Source organism: Pundamilia nyererei, unplaced genomic scaffold, assembly GCF_000239375.1.
Source record: "Pundamilia nyererei isolate P.nyererei 1_Seehausen unplaced genomic scaffold, PunNye1.0 scaffold00042, whole genome shotgun sequence".
Taxonomy (NCBI): Eukaryota; Metazoa; Chordata; class Actinopteri; order Cichliformes; family Cichlidae; genus Pundamilia; species Pundamilia nyererei.
This window is the reverse complement of record NW_005187443.1, coordinates 2,175,939-2,202,711: the sequence shown is the minus strand read 5'-3', so window position 1 is coordinate 2,202,711 and position 26,773 is coordinate 2,175,939. Positions and strand designations below refer to the sequence as shown.

Genomic DNA, 26,773 nt, shown 5'->3' with positions numbered 1-26,773 from the left:
GTTGTAACACAATTACAACAAGAATATGTCATTTCAAGTGAAATTGAGCACGTCCACTAAAAAGATTGCAGAGGAGTCTCAAGGGAGAGGAATCTCCTCACCTTGTCGCAAGTTGTTCCAGTCAACGCTGGAGAAGAAAGAGTGACAGTGGAGTCCCTGGAAACCCAGTCGCTCCTTTGCACCACAAAGTAAGCTCTGTACCAAGTCTACAAACTGCTTACTGGTACGTGGCTCCTCTGGAAACTTTAAGCAACGCTGTAGGCAAAAAAAAAAAAAAATTGAACAAGAATTGAATAAATATTTCATAGACTGATTAAATATTGCCTAAATTAGACTGCATATATTACTGACCGTAACAGGAATACTGATTACACCGTTTGTGTCTGATCTGTTATAGATATTGAATACATAAACAATGACAATGTCAGCACCTGGAAGTTAAGGATGTTGTAGATAGTCTTGGTCGAAGTGGCTTCAGAAAAAGGTGACCGGGCATAAATCATCTCATAGGCAATGACCCCAAGCGACCACCAATCACACTCAACTCCATAGGTGCTGTTAGAACCCCCATTCATGGCTGTCAGGACTTCAGGGGAAAGAAAGTCCTGGGTTCCGACAGGCACTGTGGAAGTGGCCACCTGGGAAAACATAACAGAAACTCTGTAATGTCATTGTGAAGAACAGTGAAGTTAATACATATAGCAAAGCCTATATTCGACTTACCGTTTTGTTAGCAGTCAGCCTGGCAGCTGATCCAAAGTCAGCCAGCTTAATATGACCAGTCCGATCAATGAGAATATTCTCTGGTTTGACATCTCTGTAAGTGGATAGTTTAGTAGAAATTTGATACGGCTTTTACAGAGCTGTTTGTTGTCTGAGTACTGTAAAATGCTCTACTGCTCCAAGCATAACGGAGACATTTGCAAACTCCACAGCATTTTTATAACATTTGCCATCACACTGTACATTAAATTAGTTAAAGCGATAACAATTCTCATGTACAGGATCCGGTTATTGTGGCCTTTTCAATGAAAACGAAAGAAAAACATTTTTAATATAGACCTGGAAGTCGAGAAACCCATTCTACAGGAACACTGCCACTCCTTCATTGATCATGTTTTACTGTTAAGTCTTACTTGGCTAATCCTCTATCAATAACAGGTTGGATTTCATAGCGGGTATTTTACCTGTGGACGTAGCCCAACTGGTGGACAGCATGAATGGCCTCTACCAGCTCAGCCAAATAAAATCGAGCCATGGACTCATCAAACTGATCCTCATATCGGTTTAGGAGAGACATCAGGTCACCGCCTGGCAAGTACTCCATCGCCTGAAAGCATATGTGTTTAAAGTGAGGAACTGGCAGGATAAGACTATAACCAGTACATAGCATTTGAAGGATTGTGTGTTGTTGTTGAAGGCTGTAAAAGCTTTAAGAACGCCTCTAAATGTGTCTATATTTAGAAGGAAAAACAAAGCAACAAGTGTAGGGCCATGTGTCTGAGCTTACATCAAAGCTCTGCTCCGCATAAGCTTATAGGGTGGTTCTCCTCATTATAGATTCAGTTATATAACACTGGGTACTATTGCTGATTTATCTATGATACTGCAGTCAAAGTATTCCTGTTCAATTGCTAAAAATATGTCAAGAATAAATGCATAATCCCAGTGTAGCCTAGAATGAATGCTCATAGGATGAAAGAAGACACATTTAACTCAAAGCAACATACTGCAACCATAACATAGCCCATTTGAAGACATGTAGTTTTGAAAGTTTGGAAAAATAAATCAGCCTTGGTTAACGTTGCCTAAAATTCTTTTTTTTTTTCCTGCTGTCTGCACACTGAAATAAAAGGTGCTGTGCCAAGTTGATTTGAGCTATATGTTTAAAGCCATACAGCCATAAACAGGCAAAGCCCATGCACATGAATGGTCAGCGAGTCTCAATGAACAGGAGCATTCTCCAGTGTTACCTAGCAACAGGGAGACTGGGTGCCTCTCTGACACACGGATAAAGATGGATGCTTTGTATTTTCCTCCATGCTCAGTTAGGGAGCAGAGAGACAGAGGGGGAGAGAAAAAAAAGAGGAAGAATTGAAACAGATATGCAGGGGACATAAAGGAACATATATAGATGGTGAGAGAAAGAAAACAAAAAGGGCAGGATAAAATATAAGGCCCAGCTGCACAAGAAACTGACTGCACTCTTTCCTACTACCTAAGACAGCCTTGATCATAAGGAAAAATACAGATTCATTGTAAGTTTAACAGCTAACTGTAACTGACAAAGTGCTAAGATTGCATTATTAAAAGGGATACGTTTCCCCCTTTAATTAGTTACTCATACAATAATGCAGCATAAAGAGTATACATTCACTGAGTGTTTTAAATGGTAAACAGTAAGTTTAGTTTCTGATTTCCCTCCTTATTTTTCACAGTGATAGCTTAAAAAAAATGTGATACTGTTTTGTTAGTTGCAGTAAGCTTTTAATTTCAAGAAAAACTAAAACCAAGCACAGCATCTAAAAAGCCACAGGAGGAGTCAGTAATGAATGATGTGATTTATCATGAAAAAATCCTGGTCACTGTGGAACGTACTGATGGCAAAAATAACGACTTAAAGATGAAACCTTTTTTCCCCTGCTACAATATATTTTTCTTGTACAAACAGATTGGTCATTTTATAATTCCTCCTTCACATGCCACTTTGAGTGACTGCCAGTTTTGTTGGTTAAATTTTGAAAATCAAAGATAGAAAGCAGGTAACAATAGGCAAATTTTGATGATTGTATTTCTAGGGTTCATGTATAGTGTGGGTGTTTGTTTTACTTCTGAGTCTAGCCATTTTCCCCACAGTATAATTTTAGAGTTTGGGGGAATACACAGTGTGCTTATGATACTTTGAGTGAAAGCTAATATGTCATACCAACTCAATTTTTTGTTTCATAGCACCAAATCACAACAGGAGTTGCCTCAAGGGCCTTTATATTGCAAGGTAAAGACCCTACTATATATATACAGAAACCCCCTAACAGTCAAACAACCCCCTCTGAGCAAACACTATGGAACAGTAGGAAGGAAAAACTCACTTTTAACAGGAAGACACCTCAGGCAGAACCAGGCTTAGGGAAGGGCAGCTATCTACTATGACCAGTCACTATACGGTCAGTACTATTTTGTAACACTGGGACTAACACTACATCGAGGCCTACACTACAAAATACAAGGCCTTTGCTTTATACATCAAATATAGCACAAATATTGTATTAGTAAGTACAGTATGTTGTGTGTGTGCCATTTTCTCTGTGTGTTACAAAAGATCCTTAAAATATTCTTTTGATTCAGAAAAAATTAGCAAACTAGTCATTTCAATTCATCATTAAGATAAAAAAGAAAAAAAAAGAAACATGTGCCGCAGTCTCACCAGGTAAACATCATCTTTATCCTGGAAGGCATACAGCAGCTGTGGGATCCAGGGACTACTGTTCAGAGCCAAGATCCTCCGCTCCTCTTCATGAAAAATCACCTTTGAAGAGTTAGAAGGTGAGCAATGAGCAGTTATACTGTTTGAAATGTAAGCAATACAAATATACACTGTGATTAGTATAATGGCCATATAAACAGATGTGCCTGAAACACAGAAACTTCCATATTAAGAAACTGAATGTGGGTTAAATGTAATTGCATTTTATTTCAGATAAAACTGTGCAAAAATCTACTTTTTCTGGTGATTAGAATTCTTGCCTTTCTCGTCTAGCTTCAGTTCTTGTTCCCTCTTTTTATAAGCGACAGATGAGACTAAATTACACAAAACTGTCACAGGTGGCACGAAGAAGACATTTCTTGTTCATTAAAACTGTTCATTCTTCAGCTCCCTTTGTGTCACAGCTCATGTACTATTCTGACAGAGATCTGTCCGATTAGTCATATGCCAGAGAGCACAGCTGTGAAATATTGGATCCAAGTGACATTTGTTGTGCTTAGCCCTACAGCACTCTCCAGTGGACTTTTTTAGGAGTACAAATTTGAAACACCAAGTAGCTGAGACACAGTTAACAGTACTTGTGTAGTAAATGTGAAAGTGAAAAATTCAAGCCCCTTATTCTTTATACACTTCAATACTCCTGAGGAAATCATTTTTATTAGAGGACTATTATAACAAAAAAAAAAAAAAAAAGATAAAATAATTATCCCATGCATCCAGGTTAACTGGTGATTCTAAATTGCTCATCGGTCTGAATATGAGAGTGAATAGTTGTCTCTGTGTTAAAATAATTAAATAAATACTTTTCAATAAATGCTATTATTACATGATTGTTCTCAGTGAATTTCATTCTGACAGAAATCCATCTCAAGTACATGAACCTTTCCACTCCCATTATACGGACTCTAAATCTACCCGTTTTATAGGGTTTCCACTTGTGGTAGTGAGCAAACCACAAGTGGTATTATAAACATTAATTAAACATTAATAATGGGCATTTGTTCCACTAATCTATGACAGTGTATTCAAAGAAATCCTGAAACAAAAGCTACAGTCTTGAGAAAAAGAACGTTTTTTTCAGTGAAGTACACCCTTACTGTGTAGGAATTAAGAGGGTAAGTAACAGGCAGATGCTGCTGATCACCAGCAAATGTGACCACCTCTGCAAAAACAAGTTCAACAAAGTAATCCAAAGGTCAGATGGCCCAATATTCAAAGAAATTTCAAAAAACAAAACAAAAGGGCTACATCTCAGGCTCGAGTTAACATGTTAAAGTTTGTAACAACACAACTAAAAAAAAAAAAAAAAGAGTGAAGAAGTATGTCTTATTTGAAAATGCCCACCTAAAAAGAAGATGGTAGCTCAGTTTAGGTTTGCAAAGTTGAATCTGAACAAACCACAACATTTCAAGAGCAATATCCTTCAGACAGACAAGACGAAAGTGGACATGCTTGGCTATAATGCACAGCACCACAACTGGTGAACATCAAAGACAGCATATCAACAAAAATGCCTCAAATGGAGTTCTAGAGGCTGATGATTTGGGCTTTTATTTCACCCACAGTACCTGGGGTGCGTGCAGTGGGAAGTAGCTATGAACTCCTCTGTATGCCAAAGTATTATTGACGATTGAGAGTAAGGACATCTGTCCAAAAGCTAAAGCTACACCCAAACTAGGTCATGTAACGTAACAATGACACCAAGCAAAGCAACAAATCTACAACCGAATGACTAAAAAAGAAAAGAATTAAGGTGTTGCAATGGTCCAGTCCTCAACTAGACTGAAGTGTCTAGAGGAACCCAGACATTTATTTGCTGTGCATAAACAAATTTTCACAAACCTCTGCAAACAGAAGCAACGTTGTAAAGCTACAAAACTGTTAAGTGCACAAGACTGCTACAGTGGAATCCTTAAAACTTTCTTTTTCACACAACTTTAAATGGAACCAGCATACATTTATTTTATTACTCCCACCTCTGGTTTTCCTTCTGGAAAAAAAACTATTAACAAATAAATAGCAAACTACCAAAATTTCCCTTTTGTGTCCCAGACATGGATATCAAAACTCTCTGGCACGATGTAGTTCTTAGAGGACGAAACTTACATTTTCTTGAGTGCGTAAAACTGTCTTCTTCATGACTTTAAGTGCACAAACACCTCCAGTAGCCTTCTCCCGGACAACTCGGACTTCAGCAAAACGACCCCGACCCACCACTGCATGCAGGTCAAAGTCTTGAAGCCTGGGCTGTAGGGCCCGCAGCTCCGAGACAACTTCAGAAACTGTTTCAAAAAGCACGAACAGCTCAGCTCAGCACAGCACAAACAACTTTTTCACCCTTTATGGCTTCAAAATTTGAAGTAAAACCTTTAAGACATTTTTATGAATGCAAACTATGAGCTAAACACCTTATTCTAACTAGACCAACAGCAACATACTCTTAGTACGATTATCAAAGTCCACCTTACAGATATTACAAAAAAGGCATAAGCCTTGTAGTATGCTTAAGAGCATTTTAAAACTGTGCATCACAAATATAACTGCTCTTAATCAATTTCATCAGTTGATATAATCAGGTTTTGTTAAAACGGATATGACTGATAAATAAAACAAATCTTGCTCATATTTAAAATGTATGCTTACATTTATTGACGAAGTTTGCCACATGATGTATCTTCATAAGTTCTGGGGAAGTGCACTCTTGGTAGAGAAGCAGCAAAGCCTCCAGAAACTCTTCCCGACCTAAAGTGCATCCTCCCTGCTCCCCACACAGACTCAGTCGTCCCTGAAAACAATACACAAACAAGAAAAGTGGAATTCACAGGAGTCTGCTATTCGGGATGTATTTAAACTGAATTTTAAGAGATCGAGACTACACCTAAGCTGATCCATTACTTTACCTGAAACAGCTGGTTGAGTCGTGAGCTGCGGCTAGTGATAGGGTCAGCAGAGGAAGACGGCGTTTTCAGGTTTCCCTGACTCACGTATTTAAACTTCAGCATGGTCTCTTCACAGCATAAAAGCAGGTAGCAAGTCGAGATTTAAATCCAGGGCATTAACGAAATATTGATACCTACAGACCAAGGAAAAGCTGTCACTTGGTGTCAATAACATGCCCCCCTTTAGCGCGCTAAGCTAACGGTGGGTAACGTTCGCTTTCTAACTTAGCTTATAAAACAGAACATTAAAGACGAAACACTCTTGACATATGAATAAAATTAAAGCGGTCTGTTAGGAAATTACTCACCAGCTAGTCGTTTAGGTAGCTATTATACTCTTTCTAAGTTATATAGGCATATTTATGTGCTTAAGAGCACACTATTTTCTACACAGCCACCCTGTTTCCGGTCAACTTTCAAATTTTGCGCGTTGCCCGCCCAGCTCACGAGCCTGCTGAATGAATCTTGGTTCTGATTGGATGTTCCATTTTATGTGGGCGGGCATAAATGCAGTTGTTAACCAATGAGAGTTGAGCACACCAAGGAACCCTGGGAAAGGTTCTGAAGAGGGGGCTGATCGTGTTTTTATCAACAAAACAGTGGCTGAATATCACAGTTAGTTTACAATCTAACAAGTGCCTAATAGTAAAAAAAAAAAATGTATAAAAATAGCAAAAATTTTATGAGCATTAATTACAATGCCCCAGAGTTAAAAAGAAACGGGGCCTGACTAGATTCAAGACTCAGAAGAACCAAACATCAGGTCGACAGTGACTAAATAATTGAAAAAGAATATCAGGTTATCAGTGGTAGTGTAGCAAGGATTTCTAGTGTCACAAAAAAAACAAAGCTTTTTTTTTCACATCACGCACCCTTTTAATGCCAGTTACTAATAGTTGATAATTATTTCTTTCTGGTCTGAATTATTGTTTACTTAATTTTAATATACTTATAAGTTGTTTGTCTAATGCACAGATCGTTTTAACACTCTCACTCCAATCCCATGTATTAATTTATGCAAAATAAATGGCATGGAATAATTTACAAATAACCAGAATCAGGGCCAAAACTTTTATTTCCAACAGAGATGCATGGTTAATTTTTTCAGTTCCAGTTTTCCAAAAGCCTAAACCAATAAAGAGCTTTAATAATGAGAGACTAAGGACTGGCCAGCTGCCTTCAGCATTCACCAGTTTCTGTGGAAGGTGTCAGAGGTGGGAGTTTAAGCTTCGGGCTGAGTTTGGGATTTGGGGTTGGGAGTAGGGTTAGGATTGGGATTGGGTGGTGTAGGGCCAGGGGCTGGAGCTGGGGCTGGACCAGGAGCTGGGGCGGGGGCAGGGGCAATATAGCACCCTCTCTTATGCCACTGCATGTCCCGCACACGTCGGACGGACTGGATCTGAGGTGCAGTGGCTCCCCAATCATTCCAGTGCTTGAAGTCTCCTTGCTCAAACACATACTGGCGCCCTCTGTAACCTGGATACATGTATCCTACCCACCTTCACGAGGAAGAGAAACAGTATCACATTTCTGGGACAGTGATTTTTACACAAATTTAGTATCATTTTGCACAAATGCACTTCTATCTTACATTTCATGGCTTCAGTTCTGATAAGTGGAAATCATTGTAGTGAGAGACTGAGAATGGTGAAACTTACGTTCCATTGACAGCCTTAGCACTGGCCACACGGTCTTGGAAACCATGAGCCCACAGACTGGGGACATCATCATCAACAATCTCCATTTTTCTGCCTTCAAAGCCAGCATTCTCAAACAGATGTAACTTGTGATCTGCACTGTCCTGCAGAAAACAGTATATTTCCACATGTTTAACATCAACCCTTGCAAAATCACAAAATGTCTGAGGTTCATTTCATTTCAAGTACATACCACTTTCAGAGGCCTAAAGGAGCTCAGGCTGTAGCTACTCTGGCAGTTGGTCCAGGTGCTCCAACGAGGATACTCTCCTTTCTCCAGCACAAACAGCTCTCCAGCAAAACTTGGACGCTCAAACCCTACCCATCTGACAACATGGAAAATAAGCAAGACATATAAATGCACACATTTGTTGAAAGCAAAGGTAACAGCTACAAAATAGGATCTACATGCAGTGAAAATGAAGGAAGGGTAACTGAGTCACTCACGGTCCCGACTCCACAATGACTGAACCAACCCTTTGTGTCTTCTCCAGCACATCTTTACATTCACCAGACAGCTCCACCTTTTTTCCACGAAAGTTCTCATACTCAAAAACCACCAGCTGCAAAACAGGGACAGGTGGAGCAGTTGAATGATGCAGTCCATAAGCCCGTGGTCTTTTTGAGCTTGTTTAACAGAAAAGTCCCTCTTGTTAAATCTGGTACCTTATATGTTGCTCCAGCCCCTCCTTGGCCCTTTTCTGCAGGCAGCTGGTCTGGGGTTCCCTGCTGGTCTGTCATTTTTAGTCTACAAAGCACAACAATCACATTGCTTAGTGTCAGATTAAATACATACACCTGATATACAAAATAAACGTTCAAATAAAAATGATGAGATATGAGCTATTGACTTTATGCACTTGAAAAAGGTTTTCCTGCAAGATTGGATTGCATAATACAGTTTAGATTAGCATAATCTTGTTGTTCAGAAATCAATCAGGAAGTAACCTGCAAACCTTTGTTTAGCTTACACAAATCTTACTTGTATCTGTTAGAATAGCACACTAATAGTCCCTCTGGATCCACACAGAAGAAGTTCTTGAGAGAAAACAAAAAAAAGGGAAAATAATTATCTTGGTTCTTTTTCCCTTTTTCTTTTTTTTTCTTTACCTTGATGGCTTGTGCTTCAATGCACCCCGTACAAGCCACGTTTTCCGTCTTCCCTCTTTCTTTTCTTTGCCCTTTCTGTCTGTGACTGAGTGAGGATCTGTGTGGAGGCCTGGTGAGCGGTTGGTGGATGCCAGTGGGGGTATTTATGGTTTATTTCTAGCCACAGCAGCAAAAAGCCTGTTGATGCAGCAAGTCTGTCGCACCCATTGTGTCCATCACACTGCTTCTCAATAGGATTGCCCTCTGTCCCTGGCACACTGGCAAGCGCTGCCCAGCTCTCTGCCTGTGCTGCCATCCTGACCATGATCCTATAGTGGGTACAAGCTCTGACTGCCAGCCAAGAGAATGAACAGAGATCAGTCTCACTCAGCACTATTGGCCCCACCCAGCTATCTTGCTCTCCACTCTCCACTCTTCTACCCCTTTCTTTACCTTTCTCTTCATCCAGTTCCCAACAGAAATTGCATCCAAATTTTCCCTTTATGTGCAATTTCAAAAGAATAGGCACATTTTTATGAATAACTCCAAAAAAACGACAAGAGCAAAAGGATTTGTAAAACACAATCGAAGAAGTCACTCAACACTTTTTAGGCACACCTATTCAACTGCTTGTTATCTAAGCAATCAATCACATTGACACTGAAACTGCATTAAAAAGTGCATTTAGGCATGTGGTCAAGACGGCCTCCTGAAGTTCAAATTGAGAATCAGAATGGAGCATAAAGGATGACTTAATTGACTTTGAATCTGGCATAATACCAGATGGGCTGGTCTGAATATGTCAGAAAGTGCTGATCTACTGGGATTTAACACACAACCATCTCTAGAGTTTACAGAGAATGGTTCAAAAAAAAAAAAGAAAATATCCAGTGAGCTGCAGTTCTCTGGGTGAAAATTCCTGGTTGATGCCAAAAGTTAGAGGACAATGACCAAACTGCTTTGAGCTGATAGGATGAAAAAAGTAACTTAAATAGCCATTTTTTTACAACCAAGGTATACAAAAGACCATCTCTGAACAAATGACACATTGAACCTTGAAGCAGACGGGACCACACTGGGTGCCACTCCTATCACCGAAGAACAAGAAACTGGGGCTACAGTTCAAACAAGCTCACTGGAATTGCACAATGGAAAATTGGAAAAACATTTCCCAGTCTTGATTTCTGCAGTAACATTCAGAGCATAGAGTGAGAATTTGGCATAAACAAAATAAGACCATGAATCCATCCTGGCTTATATCAATAGTTTGGGCTGCTGCTGGTGTGATGATGTGGAGGGATATTTTCCTGCACCCTTTGCTACCAACAGAGAATTATTTAAACACCGCAGTCCACCTGAGTATTGTTGTTGACCCTGTCTATCCCTTAATGATCACAGTACACCCATCTTCTGATGGCTGCTTCCAGCAGGATAACACAGGTGACAGAAAGCTCAGATTATCTCAAAGTGATTTCTTGAACCTGACAGTGATTTCATTGTGCTCAAATGGCCTCCACAATCACCACATCTCATTCCAATAGAGCTCCTTTGGGATGTGGTGGAAAGGGAGATTCACATCATGGATGCGCAGCAGCTGAATATCTAGCAACTGTTTGATGCCATCATGACAATATGGACAAAATCTCTGAGGAATGTTTCCAGCTCCTGGGTTGAATCTATGCAACAAATGATTAAGGTAGCTCTGAAGGTGAAAAGGGTGTCCAACCCAGTATGAGTAAGGTGTACCTAATATATTGCCCAGTTAATGTATCTATGCTTTACTGCCACTGAATACATGCAATAGGAAGTTCAATGTCCAAAATAAATCAATCAACCAACAAATAAATAATACACTCAACTTCATTTCATAGAAAACATTTTAATAAAATTCCCCCAATTTCCCACTAACATACAGTAAGTTGATCAATAATGAATTCCATTTTGATGACATTCATTCTTAAACATTAAAAAGGCACATAAAACCTCCAGCACATTATTGCATTTTTCTCCTTTAAACATTTTTTTTCTGACTCTGTTATTGCACCCCAGAAATATCCTCTCAGCCCACTGTTGACGCTCTAACCAGCTAGTGGGTGGGTTAAACAAATCAGGCAGTACTTAATTAAGCCTTGTGAGATCTTGTTTTAAAAAGTAGATAGACACTAATGATGTAACAAAATGAAGAAGGCACAAAAAAATCCCGGGATTCTGTCACTACAGTTTTTACTCTACTGCTGTTTGGACGGTAATTTGCTAGAACTTTTCTTAAAGTGCTTCAAGCCTTACTTGAGATGCTTTGTGATCGGTTAAACAATATAAAAGGCATTTTTGTACAATTAAAACTAAATACACACAAGGTGCATTATTTATATTTCGTAATTCTGTACACATGTGTTTCCTCATCCGTGTATTTCTGTGTTTATGAGGATTAAAAAAAAAAAATTCTACATCACAGTGAGGGAACTTCTGCATCGTGAGGATCCAGAGCCTCAAAGGTCTCTTCGAGGGTTCACACTGGATGATAATGATGCGGTTAAAATTGGATTTAGAACATGACAAGAGTTCGGTTGGGAGAGCGGGTAGGCAATGTGATCAACGAGTGTCCTCACAACTATAAAAAGGCCTGCGTGTGTGTGAATGTAGATATCCTGCTAAAGGCCTAGTGTCATCAGTCCCTGTCAGTACATGACAGTCTTACAAATTTACACAATCCAGGCAGACAGTCCATGACTTTGCTCCAAATGACACTGGGGTATTTGCTCTCCACTGAGCTTCTTAAACAACATTTCATATAACATGTACTTGGCATTAAAACATCACAGGCACGTAGACTTGGCATTATATTCAATTTCAAAGGCGCGTTCAGCAAAAGTGAACATCCCAGTGAAGGTACAAAATAAGGCACTCTGGGCACACGATGGAGCGGTCATGTCTGCCGGCAGCAGCAGCTGAGCTCAATGGCAATGGCACGGTGTTTCCTAAAGGGTGGACAAGATGCAGTAAGGTCAAATGGAAGCATTGAATATATAAAACTCATAATGTGGTAACATCAGTAACACAATGTGTGTTTGGTGTGTTCATAAGCCCTTTATACTTCCATAATTCTCCCTAAGCTAGTCAAAACCTGTGAGAGTTAGGGTTAATTTTACAGGCAGGTTAAAAGCACATCAAGCAGAATAAAGTACATTTAGGTACAAAATGTTTTCCCCCAGTGTCTGGTTCTCATTGTGATAGAAGAAAAAAAAAAAAGCAAAGATAATGGCCTGTTTCCCGTTGGGTTTTTTTTTTTGTCATAGCCTGCCTTAGAAAAAAATGCAAAGTAAGCCAAATGTTAAAAATGTCAAAATGTTCATGCTTATCTACAGCCAATCCTGTTAAGCCCTATAATTATATGCAATGCACCAGTCATAAAAGGGTTAGAAGTAGCAGAAAAACAGCTGATGAATCTACAAGTCATTCAAAGAAACCTTTTGCACAAAAGACTATTAGATCACTTTTTGGATAAGAAAAAGTAATTAAAAAACCCTTTTACCCCCTACTGACAACTACACTGAAGGAAATAATTATTTGAGCCCCTGCTTAATTACTAACTTTACTCACAAAGAAATCAACAGTCTCTACTTTTTGTGATAGTTTCATTTTAATGGAGAGAGACAGAATATCAACCAAAAATCTAGAAAAACGCATATTACATAAAAGTTATACACTTCTTTGTGTCTGTCCATCCATTCTCTTCTGCTTATCCTTATAAGGACCGGGAGGGGTGTAGTTGGATCCCCAACTACAATAGTGCAGGAGACAAGTTTGCTAATCTGACACAGGGATAACACAGAAAAAGACCTAACTTCACTAACTGCATGTTTTAGGGCTGCGGGAGGAAGATGGAGTAACCGGAGAGAACCCACGCAAACATGCAGTCTCATATGTATGTCACTGAATGAAATAAGTATTTGATCACCAAGAAAAACAGGACTTAGTCCTTCTACTTAGTAGAGAAACCCTTTAGCAAGCACAGTGGTAAGATACTCGTAATGGACTGCAATCCTGCAGCGGCTGTGGGGGTCCACCTGGTCAAGAAGGCACATGTTCAGGCCTGTCGTAGGTTTGCCAGTGAACATCTAAATGATTCAGAGAGGCTTGGGAGAAAGTGCTGTGGTCATGTGAAATTAAAATTGAGCCATTTGGCGCCAACCTGTCATGAGAAATACTGACCCAAAGAACACCATCCCCACAGTCAAGCATGGAGATGGAAACATTATGCTTTGGGGTTGTTTTTCTGCTAAGAGTACAGGACAATTTCACTGCACTGAAGGCCCAATGGACGGGGCCATGTACTGAAAAATCTTGGATGAAAACTTCCTTTCTTCAGCCAGAAAACTGAAGATGAGTTTTGGATGGGTCTTTAAGCATGACAATGACCCAAAACATACCGCCGAGGCAACAAAGGAGTGACTAAAAAAGAAGCACATTAAGGTCATTTTGTGGTTTAGCCAATCTCCAGAGGCCAGTGCGACAGTAAATCTGTGGAGGAAGCTGAAGCTTCCAGTTGCCAAGCAACAGCCTAGACAGCCAACTGAGCATGTCTTTGCCATGTCTTTCTTTAAAGTTTCTGTAAAGGGGAGTAGGCCGAAATCCCTCCTCAGATGTGTGCAAACCTGGTGACCAACTACAAGACACATCTAACCAGTGTGCTTGCTAGCAATGGCTTCAGTCATGTTTTGCTTGGGGGATCAACTACTTTTACCAAATTTCAGCATTTCATGTTACTATTATGCAATGCAGGGTTTTTTTTCTGTGTTATTGGTTGATTGGTTGATACTCTGTCTCTCTCCACTAAAATTAAACCAACATAAAAGTGTTTGTCTTTGCAAGTGATCAAACTTACAAATTCTGCATGTGATCAAATAATGATTTCCCCCACAGTCATACAGCAATGTAGGAACTTCTGTACTGTAACCTAAAAAAATCTATATATTAAAAGCTACAGTAATACGTTTTTACATTTTTAAATAATACTCAGAATCATATTTTAGCATATAAGTAAAATACAAAAATCATGGCAAGCTTTTTTAATTATATTAAATCACTCACCTCAGTCTGGCTAAGCGTCACTGCCGTGCTGACTCATACGCTTCTTAGATTTCAGCTCTTTCAGCCAAGCAGGCGAGGAGGCACCACTGAATGTCACAGACGATATTTCGATATTTCAGTCATCTTCCCCAAAGATATCTGGATCATTTACACAACATATATATTTGTTTTGGTGAGCAGCGCTTCTTTCTGCTTACCCTTCTTCTTTGTTGCCTATGAGTGGCAGCACCCGTGTAGCTCCAGCCAGACGGGCAGGCGTGCGAGGAGAATGTGAGAGCTCCACGGAAGATGGTGCCACTTCTTCATCTTGATGTTCCTTCTCTTCGCTAGCTTTGCTTTCTACGGTTTCCTCTTTCACTGCAGTTCCTCCACCACCTGTTTTCCTTTTAAGTTGAGCCTTAAAAAAAGCAAATAAATACAAATAAGTACTTAATTTAATAAAAGAAAGACCCATTTGCATCATATTACATATATTAATAATAAAAAAAACACATTTAAAATAAATTTAAGTTGTTCTTGAATGCTTTAAGAACTTACAAGCAAGCCTGCAGGACTCATACCAGGAAACACTGGCACTCGCTGGGACGGGGAACAGACTACCTTGGGTTTAGGCTGTTCTTCCTCAGAATCTGACTCCCTTTCTTTTGCAACTGTCTCTTTTTCAACTGAAAAACACAGACACGAGTCAAAACAATTCGATATCGTCAGCTGTCTTTATACCACTGACGCTTTCACATAGAACATTACAGATACTCTAATAACCTGTGGAGTCCTGGGTCCCCCAATCCTGTGTTTCCGTCTGAGCTAACCCTGCGGTCAGCCTGCGTGACGGACGTGTTCGAATACGCCTCTTTCCCAGATCCGCCTTGGATCTTTGTGCACTGGTGTCAAGGAGAGGAGTGGAGCTCTGTACAGAGACACATAGACAAAATCTAACAATAAAAAGCAAACGCACTGGCCACAAGTGTGCATTATTTATTACTAGAAAATAATTAGAAATATAAAAAGTAACTGAAATTAAATTCCTTAAGGTAACAATAAATAAATAATAAATTATATAATATTCTGGAAGTCACATATTGAACACATTAGAAAAAAAGATTTTAAATCAGTTATGACACTGTATAAAGTCAAAGATTTCATAAACCACACTCTGTGCTTGCAAACTCCCCTTTATGACATAAGTTGTAGGAGTATGGGGAAACACATCCAAAAGAAATATACAGCCAATATAAATATTACATAAAAGAGCAATAAGAATAATTAATAACACTGGCTTCAATCAGCTGTCCCTCTTCATCACTCAAATAAAAAAAAAAAAACAATTTAGTGACCTGGTTGAGTCAAAATTATGTACAAAGCAAGACGACACGAGTTTCGCCTGGAATTTGTTTCAAGCCAGACAAAAACGTCACGCACAGAGAGAAAATTATATGTTTAATAAGCTGGGAGAAGAGAGAGAGAAGAGACAACACTGTGGAAAGACTGCACAGAGCCAATGACTCACTGCACAAGTTCACACAACTGTATTAAAAAAATCACGTGAATATGAGGATGAATTGGCTCCGTAAATAAGTTTTCTGTTTTGCTGAGTTCTGACTCTTGTCTTCTGGATGCCACTGTTTTCCATTATCAATGTTACGTGTACATATCTATAACTATGTGAATGTAGGCAGCGTGTATAAAGTTTAGTTGGTTTTGTTTTTGTCTTGATAACTCTCTTCAGGAGTTGATAAAATTATTTCCACAATGACGAGTTAGTGTTTATCTGTTACAAACGTCATTGATATCTTTGTTTTGTGCTTCTATCTATCTTGCCATCTATCCATGCTTCACACTACAGAAAGGCACAAGCACAAACAGATATTTTCTAAAGTACGTTTGAAAAGTAACAACTGAATTCCATGTCACCTTTTTTGGTTGATGGCACAGGGGAAGATTTAAAAACTCTCTAACCTCGGGAAAAGGGGCAAACTCTGGCTCTTTCAGATCATCGGCGGTGTCTTCAGATGAGACTTCAGGTACTTCGTCAGGGACTGGCTGTGGACTGAAGAGAACAAAAGTGTAAACAACGCTGAAGAAGAATGTTCATAGGGCATTGCCAAAATGCTTTTGGCTCATTTCAATTTGTTTTTTGTTTTTAATTTCACCACTCCATTAAGCATATGTGCCTAACTTTGTTGACCACAAGGGGGCACAGGGAGCTCAACTTTCAAATGCCTGACAGCACATTTTAATGTGCATCTGCATTCGGTTAAGTTGTCACAAGATTTCTGTTCCTAAACACTTTCCCGAAGTCTAAATGATGACATTTGGCCAAACAAATAAAAAAATAGAAACGTTTTAAAGGCTTGAGGATTAACATTGTCATACAAGTACAACGAAAACTCAAACGACTTATTTTTTTAAATAATGCAAATGATTTCCTACCTGTTTCTTTCAGGTGTTTGTTCCCAGACTGGATCCTGCTGGTCATGATTAAGGCCAAAGTCTATCAAAGCATCGGTGTCCTTGTCTTCATTTTTTGTGGAGAAACTGTTGGTCTGATCCTGCGAGATGGACACAAAATTTCAGGCAAATTCAAAAGGAAAACACATGCAGAAACCAGAGAAATCGTCAATTCTATTTTATTCATATAACCCAAAATCAAAACAACAAGTATATAAAGTAAAGAACCTATAGTAAGACAGAGAAACATGGGTAATTTAGAATCACCAATTAACCTAACCCCACCAACTGCATGTCTTTGGACTGTGGAAGGAGTAAACCCGCACAAACACGGGAAACGCATGCAGCTTCCACACAGAAAGGCCAGATGGTGGATTCGAACCCAGGACCTTCTTCTATGAGTCAACAGTACTAACTGGCAGATCACCATCATGCTTCCCTGCTAAATGACATATTTGGCTGAATACCTTAACTTAAATTCTAAGCTATTGCTCTGTTCATGGATTGAAAATCCTTTTTTTCAACGACCCAAATGATCCTCTACGTCATATAAATTTATGAACAAGAACTTTAAATTGTAGAGTTAAAACAAGGAGAAACTAAACTGTGTGCTGAGCCAAAACTCACCAGCTACACCGAGAGAAAGGACCAGCCAAGCATGCGTCTTTTAATGAGCCGGTCACAGAGGCTGGGCTGTCCTCAATGAACACCGGGGGCATGAACATGCGCACACAGACACACACGCACTGGCGTACACACCTTTATGCCTCAACAGAGACAAACTAAGCACACTCATGATGTCACGCCCACATGCTATACTGCACACGCACACACAAGCATACACGGACGCACGCAAACATGTTCCAAACAAAAGCAACCACTTCCTCGTAAAACATTCCTGTATGCTCGCTTCATATTTTGTTGAGGGGCGCATCCCAGTGCTGAATGGCCAGACACTGTCACCTGGATACAACACAACAGTTGAGTAAACATCTCATCTCTTTTGTGAGGCCATTTATTACTCAGGACGCTCAGGGCAGCTTCATTTGCACAATGCCTGTTATCTGGCAGCATCACAGCACAAATGAATAGGCTTCTAGTGATTTTCCTATAACCACACTCCATGTTCAGATACAGAGAAAAAACAAAGTGCTTTTTTACACAAGCCTTTCCTCTGCGATGCGATTTATCCCGTGTCTGTGCCACCTTTATCACAGAGCTGCAGCTGTCACTCACAAAGTTCTAATGTTGACTAATGCTTCCCAGCTGAGTTCAATAAGAAAACAAAAGAATTTTTCAAATATGCAGTTATTCCTGTTTGGGTGAATCTTAAGTATGCAAAGGTTAGAAAAACATTTGTGCAAGAGATAAAAGAAACAGTGAGGCATTGTATCGTGTGATTTGGAGACAAAAAAGAAAAGTTACTTTAGGATGACCCCTCGTCACAAGTGGGCACCACAGCGGGTAGCTCTGCACATTTGATTTGACCGCAACCCCAAAGGGGATTCTTATCTCTGTCTGGAACGGAACCAGCAAAATTGAGCTTGTCAACCAAATGTGTAAACCGCCACACTATGGAGCCAGTTTCCTCCGTTTTAAAAATTCTAAACGAACGGCCTCGTCTTCCTACTTTGGCCATAGCTAAAGGAGTGCTCAATAAATTAGATATTAGAAACATGTTTAGAAGTTGAGCAAAGATATTGCAACTATTGCAGAGAAATGAGAGATACGTTTGTGAACTGGAAAAGTATCCAGTACTCCCGTACTCTCCTTTTATCTCTGCTTTGGTCTCCACCAACTCCCAAGGGAAATTTCTGGGATGTTCCCCACGCCATAAATTTATAGTCCAGTATTTGCCATGTCCTACGTTCAGGGTTCTTTGTTCTTTGTTTTATGCTCCCCAGTTCAATATTCTGTATACCGTGCAATGAGAAAGTCATTCCCCTCAAACATAATAACAGATTGTGCCACCCTTGGCAGAAAGAACTGCAATCAAGCATTTATGATAAGTGGCAATAAATCTTTCACATCACTGTGGAGGAATTTTACCCCACTCTTCTCTGCAGAATTATTTTAATTCAGCCACAAGGGAGGGTTTTCAAGCTTGAACAGCCTCTTTGAGGTTGTTTTTAAGGCCAAAGCATCTCAATCGCATTTAAGTCTGAATTTTGACTACATCACTCCAAATACTTCACTCTGTTTTTGTTTTTTAAGCCATTCAGAAGTGCTGGTGTGATTCAGATCATCGTCCTGGTGTATAACTCAACTCTGTTTAAGCTCCAGGGTACAAACTAACACCCGAACATTCTCCTCTGGGATTTTCTGGTAGACCGCAGAGTTCATGACTCCATCATTTACAGCAAGTGAAGTAGATGTTGTTCTGGGGTTTTTTTGTGACCTCCTGGATGCGTGTTGGAGTGATTTTGGTAAGCTGCCCACCCCTGGGAAACGGTCTTTTGCATTTACTCAGTTCATCTTTGTCCAATAATTAATTTGTTTGATAATATGAAACAATTAAGCATTTTACACAAATGTGTAAAAAAATGAAGGAGCCAGAAAAGTCGCAAATTCTTTCATGGCACTGTAACTTAACTTGGGTATGCTTGGGTCAGTCTTATTCCTTACCTATGTCATATCAACCCTCTGAGGTGCACTTTATCAACAGCAATCACTCCAACCCTAACCTTAAGTCTAACTTAGACAATCATCAATTAAATGAATATTCATTTCTTTTTTTTTAAACCCAAGAAATCTCTTTTATCCTTCTACAAAACACAGGGTTAGATTAAGATTTAGCACTTATAGTGATTTACATCTCTGAGGGTTAAATAAATCCCGAATTCATTTTTCGGATTCTTGTTATATGCTATAGAAATCTGGTGAATAAGGAACCCTGGGCCTGTAGAATCTAGAGCACAAGGGCACTTTTGCACTGTAAGAACCAGGGATGAAATTTAATTTCCACCAAGTCCTGTTGTTGATTGGTCAGGCAAGCTAGAGTTTATCTCAGCATTTACTAACTTTCTAAAGGTGTGTTTCTACAATAAATATCTGGCCTAACATAAATTTGCATTGTTAGATGCAAAAGCGATGCAGTGACATCGATCCTCCCTTTCCTAACATTAAGAGGATTTTTTTATGAGCTAAATCTTTCACCGGATCCACTGCTAATATATAAAAAACATGAGGGTGCAGCTTAATTCATCTAGCAACATTTGAAGATTTAGGACAAGAACTTCTAAGTAGCACACACACCTACTATAAAGGATAAAAGCACTACCTCTGTGTTTGCCAGTATAAAATGTGCTGCTGAGGGCGCAGGATGTGCTGCACAAGTTAGGACAGAGTCTGCTTAATTATAGTTTACCTGCATAACATTTTTGTCATGGTCACTGGAATGTATAAGGAACCTTGTTTGCAGCTAAGTGGAGAGAATAAAAGTACAACTTAATGAGGAACAATCTGATTCACAACGACTGTGAAGGAGTGTCACCACAAGAATCAAAACGACAGATCACCAGATTAAGGGAATTAAGCCGGAGAGATAATCTTTGTTTCTCCTGTGCACCCACATGTATGATAAAGTTACAGACAAATGTATATGTTATATACTTAAATATAGTGTAAACAAAATGTTTTTTGGTTCCAAAAAATGTACAAGGATTGCCTGCAAAATCAAATATAATCTATTATAATATAATGTAATGAGATGTAATGACATACAATGATAGAAATAGGAAGAAAAAAAAAGGCATTAACTAAGAACGGTTAGGCTGTGAGCCAAAGGCGGCCAGCTCAAACAAAAGGCAGATGCAGATATGGAGCTGACACCCATAAATAACAACAGTTAGATAAACCTTGTCTAAGTGTGTCACACTTTGTTATTGTCCGGCGCGTTATCTCCCACATACACCACAGACAGAGAGGGAAAGGCCGTGACTGCGCACTGATAAAAAAAAGAAAATACAAGCAGGAAACTTCATCAGATATCTCTGTCCTTCCTGAAACACACTGCCACTGTGTGCTGCACTCCCTCTTTACATTTGCATGGTTATCTTTTAACCCATGTCCATGGAAATTTTGAACAGGCTAATAAGTTACAGGGAGTTTTGAAGCATTTTCTAACAAAACTTGCCCTAAAAGCTTCGGCTTTGATCATTGCACACAATGATAATGGAAATTAGACAGCAAAGCCTTTAAATATAGTTACTGTAAATGTATATTTTTACTGGTTTGTGTATGTCAGCTCTTACAGAACAGGTTTTAGTGGCTTTCCTCTGCAAAGTCTTGCGACTTCTGATGGAGAAGCGATGCAGGGATCTCCTGCTGCGACTGGCAAAGCTACGGAGCGGTGACATGGCCCTCTGAAACCTTCCTCCTTCATCTCCACTTTCCTCTTCTTCATCTTCTTTATCATCCTCTTCCTCCTCCTGCTTCTCCTGGCCCCACACGAGCTCCAGAGCCCCTTGCAAGGACCGACGTAGGCTGCCCACCCAGCCCGCCACCTGCAGCTGGGCGGCCGACAGTTTTCCTTCAAAGTACTGCATGCTTGAAAAGCTCACACAGCTGGCTGCACTGACAGCAGGGTCACCATGGGAACCGGTTCAACAGAGAAACTGAGGTTCAACTTTATTAGAGATGAAAGGATTTTGCGGGTGAGTCAGAAAGCTGGCTCTGCGATCCAGCTGTCTGTTGATATTTCAGAAGGTATGCACAGGAAAAGTTATATTTTGTAGAAAGGACTTTTCTGACATCACAGAAGACAAAACGTAGTCCATCTGTCATTTGAAATGGATGCTTCCTCTCTCTGCATATTTTTACGACTCAGCTTACCCGAACTTCCTGGAATAGTCTACAATTTGCCGTCAGTGAAGAAGTAAATAGTCCAGCCAGCCATGTGTTTGCAGTGTGACGACACTATTCCACTGTCACATTAACTATGATTGATGTGAGACAGCGGCATCCTAAAGAAAGAGCTTCCCATCATTGATTAAGCATCTATTTAAAAGACAAACCGACTGAAGCCTGCTTCAAAAACTCCTCTCTGTCGTCACTTGGGAAGCAAAAAGAGCTTCGAAGGTTTCAGTCTAAAGTTGGCAATTTACATCCTTTTATCTCTTTGACTAAAACCTCTTTGACTAAACCTACCCACGTACTTCCGAGTTCACAAAAACAGGAAGAAAAAAAAAAATCACATGGGAAGCATCTGACACTCCAAACATCCAAAGGCAAGTACAGAGAGACAGATCACCCCTTTATCACCGTCAGACCTGAGTGATTTCACAGAACGTCAACACAAAGCGGAGGTCTGTGCTCGGATGTGGAAAATCCCGAGGGAAGTAGGAAAGGTGCGGCCTGGCTGGGCCAAGGTGCTTTCTGTACCTCCCTCTGCCGGTCTCATCCGTAGGTAAATGCAGGCAATGAATGAGCCAGGTTTTTGTGAGAGGAAAAGGCAAATGAAGCAGCAGAAAACACACAGACAGTAGACGTGAACTTTCTTGTCTCTGGATTAGACCGTCCTCTTTGTGTGCCAGAGAGTGTGTTTGTGTGTGAGGGAGGGGGGATGACAGGCTCTCTCTCAAAACAGGGTGGAGAGATTGAGAGACAGAGACAGAAAATGAGAGCAGACATGGGGCACCATGTATGGTCATTCTCACATCCTGCTCTGCTGGAGAGACCCAAAAGAGGGCATGCTGACCACACAGCACCTAGGCTCTTCTTACCATCACATCCTGCCATCATCTGCTCATCTTTCTTTCAATCAGAAGCCTGACTGAGGGTGCATGATCAGCTGCACACCTTGTGTTTGCCTAGTAAACATTTTCTCCAGTATGCTTTGTCTAAAAATGAAAAGCTTTTTGTCAGTTTTCAGGTTGGCATTATTGCATCAAAAGGGAAAGAAAAGAAGAAAACAAACGATTACACTTATGAAAACATATAGTTTAGTGTTACAGAAGTCGTTTACTTTTAGCTGATTTTCAGGTGCCTTATATGAGATAAAGTTCACCATTTCTGCAGCACACAGTGGGGAAGTGCAAAGTCAAAGAGCAGCAGCGCCACTCAGTGGTGCAAATAAGAATGTACTCACACAGACAGACAAGCAAAGCCCCTTTACAGCACTCAAGTGGTTGCATACATTGCCCTGTATGTCATAGGTTATGTATGGTAAGGTTTCCTTGCTACAGCACTGACAGAGCAAACACACACTCACAGTCCAGGGTTGGTTCACTGTTTTCATTAAGTCTGCAAAAATGTTGCATGTTCAAACAGGCGGTGAGCCCATCTGTCTTAAATGTCATATCTCTGGCAGCCCTGCTCTCATTAAGTGCAGCTCTGCTCTGTTCACCTGGAATTTGTTGGGTTTGCTGCCTTTATTTTTTTTAAATGCTGTGTCAAAATTGAACATCTGTTCACTTTGCTATCTACTTGACCTGTCACCTCCAATCTCAATTATAAAAGAAGAAATTTGGACACTGTCTAAGAAGTTAGTAGGAAAAGAAAAACTTAGATTCAAACAAAAAGTAACACAAAGACAAAACATAAAAGGTTGATGCAGGTAAAATGTATTTTCAATATGTATTTTTTTTTGCCCAATTTGCAGCAATGTTTAAATTTTAATATCTAAAAAGATAAAAGCCTGAAAATGTATCTTACCATGAAAATGAATTACAATGTGTAATTTGGGCCAGATACATCAAAAATGTGAGCATTAGGTAGTTAAAATATGGAAAATATGTAAAGCCCTATATTTGAGCACACACACTAATAAAGCTCACATCGCAAAGACAAGTAGCCCTAATGTCTGAATGGTTTATAGTTACTTGTCATAATACTGTAAAATAAAACATATAAAACTCTTTTTAACATGAAAAAACAAAGAAAGTGCTACTTTCATCCTGACTTGAGCAAATATTATAATTTGTACAACAAAAACAAAATTATACAAAAAAAATGATTTTAATGTACCGGTATATGTGCATATTTTTCACCTCTGAGACCTTCTCCCATTTCAAGACCTGCTGCTCTGAAGCAGGCTAATCATTCAGGTTATTCCAGGTATTAAAACGCAACAATGTAGCATATTCATACATATTAGTTACAATTCTTGCGGCCTTCATTCACACAGTTAGCATACAGATTGCCTCTTTATATTTTAAGTACCCAATTATCTTTTTTTCAAATGTATCCATTCCAAATTACAGATCCTGATTCATTTTGATACTGAGAAAATCTTTCATCTTTAATAGTTTTTCAAATATTCATGTTCAAACACTGCCTCAGATTTCAAAAAACGTGCCTGAAAGTGGGTCAACTAACCATGTTTTTCCAAAAGATACATCCTGAAAAGTAGTTGATATATGAAACTAAACTTTCACAGCACTCATTACACATGTTCAAACTTTGGACCATAAATCTTTTATGTAAATCAGAGATGACTGAGCAAATTTGAGATGGAATGACCCAACAGTCAGCGAACATAGATTGCAGCTGCGTTCACAAGCTCGCTTATTATGAACTAACGAGCAGTGGAACAGTTTGTGGTCTGACCAATCGAAATGTGATATTTTATCAGGAGACAGTCTGTGCACCTGTGACGCATTAGTGCATCATATACCTTATTTCAGCAAGACAAACGCACACGTGTTGTGAAACAGGACACATAGACATGTGAAATCAAACGCATCGAAGCATTTTTGGAACAACTAAACTTGGCGAACTAAAACTTCAAACTGCAAACTGTAAAGTGATCATGTTTATTTGCAGACGTCAGTCTTGCACTGCAGCTGTTCTGCGACTTCATTGTCTCTGAATGTCAACTCAACACTCAATCACTTTTAATCACTTTTACACTGAGGGTTAGATAAGTGCAATACCAAATCTATTGATAATGACTCAGCATTATGACTGAAGAAGATATGACTGTCATTTCTTTGCCTCTTCTCTTTAATAGATAGCACAGTAGTGCAGAGTGGACAGGAAAGTGGAGGCAGACACAAAACTTTCTTTCCAGCTTTTGTGTTAAACTATGCAACTGATGCCATTATTTTTGCTACATACGCCACTTCAATGTTAATTGCCTCACAAAACTCTCAGTAAAAGAGAATATAAATGCTTTTGTTTGTAAAACGCTGAACTACACCTTTAGGCAGCACTTCATATTACATAATCGTGTAAACTAACATCTTCACTACCAACCGAATTTGCTTGCAATGTGGTAATATGACAAGACGTGTGAAATAGAAACACATGACCCATTATCTGACGGGTTATAGCCCTATGGCCCACATCATCACACAGCACACTCTTAAGTAACACACACCTGCCTTACACTCTCCACACATTCATACCAAACCTTCTTCCTCGTAACATGCGTCTTTAAAATGTTTGCGATGCTTCTACTTAAAAATGTTTCTTGCAAACTGAAAGCAGAAGACACAGAAGATAGACAGCTTCTGGAAACGCACACAGGAAGTGTAACCCATCTTTCTGCCGTCAAAACTTCGCACTGTCATCGCACTTCTATTCTGATCTCGCGCTTACCACAATGAATGGCAGTAATTTTAAGAGCAGAAACATTGAAACGTGCACATTAGCAGTCTACCTCGCCCTAGCCTTCTTTGATGTTTCTCGCTGTAATAAAACAAGTAATCACTTCAGAGGGGGGGGAGTACTATTGAGATATGTTTATGTTTATGTTGCCTTCAGAAAACAGTACAGTAAATTCCCTGAGAATTAACAGTATCATTTCCTGGACCCAGCCTTACTTTATAAGGCAGTTATATAAGGATAGTTAAAATGAAGGAGTCTCCCCAGCTGTGTTAACATGAGTAATACAAGTACACGCACACACACTAACACAGTCATGAGTTCTTAAGCTGTGACTTAACCACACTGAAGCAAGTACGACAAGATATTTCTCTCCTTGTCTTACAGGAATGGCAAAATGCTGGTGCAGGTGAGGTGTGTATGGCTGCCTGGCTGATGTGATTCATTGACAAAATAACCACATTTACTAGTGGTGCACACCCCTGCTTCTGTTCCTAACCTCACCCTTTCTGCATAAGTGAACAGTTGGAGCTTTCATATAACCATAGTGATGTCCACAAAACAAAAATCTAATCAAGCGTGACAGAAATACAAATATAGCTAGAACCTAACCAAATAGGGCTCACCTCTTGGTTGTCTTCTTCCATCTCGTCCTCATCCTCGGTTTCTGTCTCCTTCTCCTCTTCCTCCTCCTCCACATCTAGAGAGATGAGCTGCTCCTCTTTCTTTACATCTACAGAGATGAGCTTCTCCTCTTTCTTCATGTTTAGAGAGATGAGCTGCTCCTCTTCTGGCTCATCTTTTATCTCCTCCACCCATTCTCTCTCCTGCAAAGGAGGTGTATTCGGACACTGCTCTGGTTTTTCCATTTCGTCTTCCTTGGCTCTCTCAGTTTTGACGTCCACAGGCACCAGTCCCTTCACTTCCTCTATATCCAGAAAGTCATCCCAACTACGGAAAACTGGACTGCTTTCTGTTTTACGCCGTGAGATCACTTTTATCGGTTTGACTGAAAAATCATCAAATTCTATGTTGATCAGATTCTGTTTGACCGAGAAGTCATCATAAACCACATCCATCAGATTCTCTGTGGGCCCAGAGGTGTTTGGTGAGGGGGAATGTGGTGATTTTGACTCCTGAGGCCAATCTTCAGATTCAAAATAGTTTAGATGAGGCTTTGATCTGCGCACCAAACTCTCCTCTTGCATGTTGTTCAACCCAGATTGCTTTGTTTCTCTCTCGTCCTCTAGTCTTTGCTTTTCTTTGAGTTGGTCTGCCTGCCTTCTTTCCAGTTCCTCTTGCATTTTTCTCTCCTGCTCCTGCTTCTCTAGTCTTTCTTTCTCAATCTTCATCTTTCTTTCCTCTTCCCTTCTCTCCTCTTCTTTCTGTTTTTCTATGAGCCTCTTCCTCTCCATCTCTGCCTCTTTTTCCTGCTGGATTTTCATTTCCAACTCCAGTTTTTCTTTCTCAATCTGCCT

General features: G+C 39.8%; 3 protein-coding genes across 6 annotated transcripts in view; all 3 read right to left on the bottom strand.

Moving 5' to 3' along the window:
• cita (citron rho-interacting serine/threonine kinase a) overlaps positions 1-6,862 on the bottom strand; it is a 38,874-nt gene extending 32,012 nt beyond the window's left edge. For all 4 annotated transcript variants that reach the window (XM_005731296.1, XM_013910385.1, XM_013910384.1 and 1 more), the window contains exons 1-9: positions 6,732-6,862; positions 6,385-6,557; positions 6,128-6,269; positions 5,591-5,766; positions 3,425-3,526; positions 1,188-1,330; positions 724-817; positions 432-638; positions 102-255 (exon numbers count right to left, since the gene is read on the bottom strand). In XM_005731296.1, the coding sequence (XP_005731353.1) occupies positions 102-255; positions 432-638; positions 724-817; positions 1,188-1,330; positions 3,425-3,526; positions 5,591-5,766; positions 6,128-6,269; positions 6,385-6,486 (1,120 nt within the window). In that variant the 5' untranslated portion in view covers positions 6,487-6,557; positions 6,732-6,862. The remainder of the gene's footprint in view (positions 1-101; positions 256-431; positions 639-723; positions 818-1,187; positions 1,331-3,424; positions 3,527-5,590; positions 5,767-6,127; positions 6,270-6,384; positions 6,558-6,731) is intronic.
• Positions 6,863-7,638: 776 nt separating this feature from the next.
• Positions 7,639-9,322, bottom strand: LOC102210230 (beta-crystallin B3-like). The gene is made up of 6 exons (XM_005731295.1): positions 9,231-9,322; positions 8,787-8,868; positions 8,568-8,683; positions 8,314-8,446; positions 8,082-8,224; positions 7,639-7,922 (listed from the first exon to the last, which is right to left on the bottom strand). Exons 2-6 carry the CDS (start codon positions 8,859-8,861, stop codon positions 7,646-7,648), a joined length of 744 nt encoding a protein of 247 aa, XP_005731352.1. The 5' UTR covers positions 8,862-8,868; positions 9,231-9,322; the 3' UTR covers positions 7,639-7,645.
• Positions 9,323-11,084: 1,762 nt separating this feature from the next.
• Positions 11,085-26,647, bottom strand: LOC102209925 (uncharacterized protein KIAA1671-like). Its single transcript, XM_005731294.1, has 8 exons — positions 25,922-26,647; positions 16,731-16,849; positions 16,257-16,347; positions 15,063-15,207; positions 14,838-14,965; positions 14,498-14,697; positions 14,301-14,386; positions 11,085-12,187 (listed from the first exon to the last, which is right to left on the bottom strand). Exons 1-7 carry the CDS (start codon positions 26,645-26,647, stop codon positions 14,311-14,313), a joined length of 1,485 nt encoding a protein of 494 aa, XP_005731351.1. The 3' UTR covers positions 11,085-12,187; positions 14,301-14,310.
• Between the last annotated feature and the right edge of the window lie 126 nt (positions 26,648-26,773).